This window comes from Aplidium turbinatum, chromosome 8, assembly GCF_918807975.1.
Source record: "Aplidium turbinatum chromosome 8, kaAplTurb1.1, whole genome shotgun sequence".
Lineage (NCBI taxonomy): Eukaryota > Metazoa > Chordata > Ascidiacea > Aplousobranchia > Polyclinidae > Aplidium > Aplidium turbinatum.
The window spans coordinates 15081312-15086748 of record NC_137479.1 but is presented as its reverse complement, the minus strand read 5'-3'; the positions used below and the strand labels follow the sequence as shown (position 1 = coordinate 15086748).

General features: G+C 37.6%; 1 protein-coding gene across 1 annotated transcript; it reads right to left on the bottom strand.

Annotated features, from left to right (window-relative positions):
* Positions 1-436: 436 nt before the first annotated feature.
* Positions 437-1631, bottom strand: LOC145775745 (tRNA N(3)-cytidine methyltransferase METTL2-like). Its single transcript, XM_082587106.1, has one exon. It carries the CDS (start codon positions 1622-1624, stop codon positions 617-619), a length of 1008 nt encoding a protein of 335 aa, XP_082443232.1. The 5' UTR covers positions 1625-1631; the 3' UTR covers positions 437-616.
* Between the last annotated feature and the right edge of the window lie 3806 nt (positions 1632-5437).

The window sequence follows — 5437 nt, the reverse complement described above, 5'->3', positions numbered from 1 at the left end:
AGGTCACAAATTTAAATTAAAAATCAGTACCTTTAAAACAACAAAGCGAGGAAATTTTTTTCAAAATCGGATCGTTAATGAATGGAATAAGTTACCTGAGAAAATTGTCATTGGCCATTCTTACTTGTTTTTATTCCTTTCTGTTGTACTGTATTTTTGTTTTGCGTTGTTTTTGAAAGTGTGTTAGTGTGCAATAAAAGATGTCTGCGGCCGGGTGTTGCAAGGTTGAGTTTCGCTGATCGGACATTTTTTGAAACTAAACCCACCTTAAAAATCAAATTCAAACTACAAAAGATGTAAGCTATTACATGCATGAAACATGATCACAGAAAATAAATCGAATATCAATGTGACAAATGCAAAGTAACACCTTGCCCTGCACCATCTTCAAAGACTACCAAACTAAAACAAATTATTGTTCCATTTTTTAAAGCGTTCTTTTATTTTGCTGTAAAATTAAATGACAATCACTGACAATGTTTAATATTACTGCTGCACTGAAACAGACAAAAGAGCAAAAAAAAATCGATCATGATCATGAGCAATTATAATAAATACTCAGTAAAGTGGTTTAAAAAGTTTTTTCGGCAAACAGTATCGAATATCGAAAGTGTGGTCATTCTACAGGTTTTTTGAACTTAGCTTGAACCCATACCCTATACATTTTAATTTGACGAGCTCTATTAACTTGTAGTCGCCGATCAACCAAATTTTGCATCTCCACTAAACCAGCAGAAGTGAAAAGATTTCTCACTTCAGATTGAGTAAAAAAATAAACTAATGTCCCATCTCCACGTGCATAAAAATTTTCAGCCAAACACCTCCCTTCTTTGAAACGCAGCTGTGCCATGTCATAACGTCCATAATCTCTAAACAAAATCGTGCCACCAGGCTTTAAATATTTAACAATTCGAGTAACTGCATTTTGCATTTTACTGAACTCTAATGCCGACATAACAAAAATCATCACTATAATGTCTACAGACTCTTCTTGGAAAGGCATTTCTTCCTTATCAACAGAAATGTCATGCACAAAAACATGACACCGTTCTGCATCATAATTTTTGTGAGATTTAATTATGTCTACTGCCGATTTTGAATAGTCACAACCATACATATAAAATTGCTTGTCAGTATTAACTTGCAAAACAGGAAATATTGTGTTTCCTACTCCACAGCCAACTTCTAAGACACGAACTTTAGCGTGACTGCCTGGAAACAGTGATGAGTTAGCAGTTGAATTGTTGTTAGTCATTGCATCAGCATCTGTTGACTTTATACTAGACATATTCATTGTCGTTGAAAGCTCAGCAACACTATCTTCAATTGGAGGAGTGTGCAACAATTCTGGAAATTCTGTAAAAAGCCAATGGCGATCTTTAAAAAATTTATTGTCATGCTTGTCATAAAACTTGTTCCAAAATGATGAAGCCTGATTTAAAAATATACTTTGTTCATTCTCAGATAAGCTTTTCTTTGCTTGCTGTGCAGTAATTGCTTTTGCTTCACTTTCTTGTTCTTCTGTCCACTCCACATTGTCCCATGCATTGTGTTTAAATACTTCACCTTGATCTGTCAGCAAACGATTGCCAAACATAGGCCTTTGATCATTTTCTCTATTCATTGCCAATATTTTTATAATATAAATCTGCACTGCATACAAAAAATAACCCAAAGTAAGAGAATGAACGCTAAAAAGTTTAGCTATTTATCAGGATTTTTAACTTCTCTAACAAGAGTTGTAACAATCAGATAAATGTTGCAAGTATAGCCTTGATCTTTAACATTCTAACAAGGCAGTGGCTATTTGACCGGCTCTGGTCTTTTAATCTGAACACTTTTTGACCGGTCATAACGTATTTTTTTTCTCTTTCAAAGCAAAAGACAAGAGAAGAAAAAAAATCCTATATAACTTCTAAATTCAATAGTTTTATTCAACTGAGACAGTGGGGCGTACAATGTTTCTCGGCCTGGTATCCCCAAGGGTATGAGTTTGATCGGTGGCCGGTCGATTGGTCGACAAGACGTTTGGTCGACAGACAATTGGCCGACAGACATCTGGTCGACAAGACATTTGATCGACAGACATTTGGTCGAAGACATTTGGTAAACAAGACATTTGGTCGACAGGACATTTGGGTTAGAGTTAGGTTACGGTTAGTTAGTTAACCCTAATCCTAAAATTAGAGCTCGACCGATATTACTTTTTCAGGCCGATACCGATATTTATGAAATTTTTAGGCCGATACCGATATATATTAGCTACAAAAAGTTTGTTACCAACAAAGTTATTAAACAAACCAGTCCAAGAAAGTTTATGGATTAGTTGCTGTAATGGAAAAATCATTCTTAACACTAATCACAAAAAACACCAAACAAAAAAGAAATAACCTAGGCCTCGAAATTCATTTTTGCTGACGGCGGACAAACGTGTCCGGTCTGAATTCTTCGCCATTTAAGAGCTATGGCTACGATTTGTAAGGCTTTTTAAAATTTCAGCAAAGGCTTTCATCAGACCAACGAGTGCAACGACGTGCGCTTGGAGAGTCAAAGCGCCATGTAGCTGCAATACCCTGCATAACTGATTAACTTCCACCGAATGAGGTCGTGTGGCTTCTTGCGTCTCAATGCTCTGGGCAGTGGGCACGGGTCGGAAAACTTAATATGTGTCAAGATGATGTCACAATTCAAATTAACATCAAACAGCAAGCGCTATTACTAGACTACAAAAAAATAATGAAAATGTTGCTTCCAATGCTTCGTGAAACTCAGCGTAAGAACTCTCATTGCCTCCCTTCCACAAATCAACCATTGTATTTTGAAGTAAACATTAAAAGTCATATTTTATACCGACAAGCTTCGATAACGGTTGGGGAGCGTTCATAACTGACTTAAACCACTCTTTGGCCATTTGTTTGTCTCTTTTCTGAGAGGTTTCTCTTAAGCTTCACGATAAACCCTGACGCCGCAAATTGCAAAATAATGTGTCAAGATGATGTCACAATGCAAATTAACATCAAACAGCAAGCGCTATTACAAGACTACAAAAAATAATGAAAATGTTGCTTCCAATGCTTCGTGAAACTCAGCGTGAGAACTCTCATTGCCTCCCTTCCACAAATTAATCATTGTATTTTTAAAGTAAAAATTAAAAGTCATATTTTTTCCGAACGGCTAAACTTTTGCTACCGTCGCCCACTTGGCTCGTCGCCCACTTGGCTCGTCGCCCACTTGGCTCGTCGCCCACTTGGTCCGCCGCCCACTTGGCTCGTCGCCCACTTGGTCCGTCGCCCACTTGGTCCGTCGCCCACTTGTCTCGTCGCCCACCTAGTCTCGCCCAGTTGTCGTGTACCGAGTCAAATAGCCACTGCCTTCTAACAATTAATAAAATCAGTCATATTTGGGGAATTAATAAAATCAATTAAACAAAATAAAATCTAGCAATTAATAAAATCAGTCATATTTGCGGAAACTGCAATCAGCGACTTCGGCTTTTTTTAATTTTTTCTCTCGATCTTTTCAGGGTACAAACTGAGGGTACAAACTGTTCAGGGTACGAACTAGGTTGCATCCAACCTAGATTACTAACGATACACAACCACTAAACTACAACGCTCTATAAAATACTCTGGGACAAAAATTTGGAATAAGGGAACGTTTAAATATAACGTAACGCCTTCGAGGGAGAGGGGGGGTTTATGCAAAGCGTTACGTTATAGCGTCACATCGGGGGGGAGGGGGTTCAAGCAAAACGTTACGTAACGCTTTGGAGTACGGAATAGTAGTTTTTTGTGCTGAATTTGTAGTGAAAAGCGTTACATGGGGGAGGGGGGGATTGAAAAAAGCGTTATGTTGGCGTTACATGGGGGAGGGGGGTCAAAAATTCGGAAAAAAGGCGTTACGTAATATTTGAACGTTCCCTAATATATCAGTTGAAATTCGCAAATCCTCCTTTACAACTTTTACAAAAATGTAGCCTACAAAAAATATAAATAAACCAAGACATATATACTCTTTTAATTTGTGTTTGTTTGGCATTTTTATTGTAAAAACTGAATTGCTGAGAATTGGTACAAAATAGTAAAGTTTGAGTTAGCGTTAGATCAATATAATGCATACTTTGAACCTGCAACCAATTGATTCGGGTAGATGCAGTATCGTGCTTTCCAACGATGGTAAAATTGCTCAAATCCGAGCAGAAATGAGAAAACTACAGCACATTTGGTGGAGGCAGTATTCACTGATCACAGCAAACGGGGGGCGGCTTATAATGAACACTCGAAATTGATCACTTTGTGTTTGCATTGTTTTGGTAAAAAGCTTTGTCAAGCGGTTAGCCGGTTACGTTTGAACAACGATTGCTCGTTTTGTAGATAACATATAAACGTGAAAGTTGTTAGGTAAACAAAGCAAGACATATATACTCTTTTACTTTGTGTTGATTTGGTATTTTTATTGTAAAAAATAAATTGCTGAGAATTGGAACAAAATACAGTAGAATTCGCCTATAGTGACACCTGAAGGGATCGCGGAAAAAGTGTCACTATAAGCGAAGTGTCACTATAGACCAGGGATCGGCAACCTACGGCCTGCGGACCAGGTCCGGCCCGCCAGGCGCTTTGTTGCGCGAGCAGTTCCAAGCAAAAGCACGCAATTCGGCTCGCGACGATAAATAATTAAGTTGTTTTTCGCATGCTAAAATCGAAGTTTCACGTTACTTCTCCAAAAGTGTTTTACAAAGAACATGTATCTGCAACCCTAGCCTATTTCCGAAATTACGAGAGAATGCGAAAAAATTGCATCCATGTTTGGGAACACTTATCTTTGTGAACAATTATTTTCCAAGATGAACTTTGCAAAAAACAAACTTTGATCACGTTTATCTAATGAACATGTTAATGATGTTTTACAAATTTCTTGTTCCAATATCAAAACTGACTTTGGCAATTTGGCAAAAAAATGCAAACAACATCAACATTCACATTAAATTGTTACACACATTTGTTCTTTTAAGAATCGGTTTCAAAGTAATAAATTCCTTTTATCATATCAATGAACATATTATATAAGCATGAATAGGAGTGTAAAACGCCGTGCAATTTAAGGGTAAGATATTCGCGTTTCAGAAAAGCTGTCCCGCAGTTACGGCCCGCCAATATATTTTATTTTATCAAATTGGCCCGCGGCTCAAAAAAGACCCCTGCTATAGACGAATGATGACGTCGTTGATAACGTCACTTGTGCAGTATCTGCACATGCGCATCCCATGTTGGTTTAATTCAAACCCAGTCAGCAAATCAATCCTTTATGGTTCAACCTCTGCATACGTTAAATCAATGTAAAAAGATGGATTTGCTGGCTGGGAACTGGCAAATGCTGATAACGACAAAATATGATTCCAACTTAAACTGGAAATACACCGTAAAGTGTCCTTATA

What these genes read in the sequence shown, in the direction of transcription:
- LOC145775745 (XM_082587106.1), bottom strand. Translation starts at nt 1,624, where the DNA reads ATGAATAGAGAAAATGATCAAAGGCCTATGTTTGGCAATCGTTTGCTG.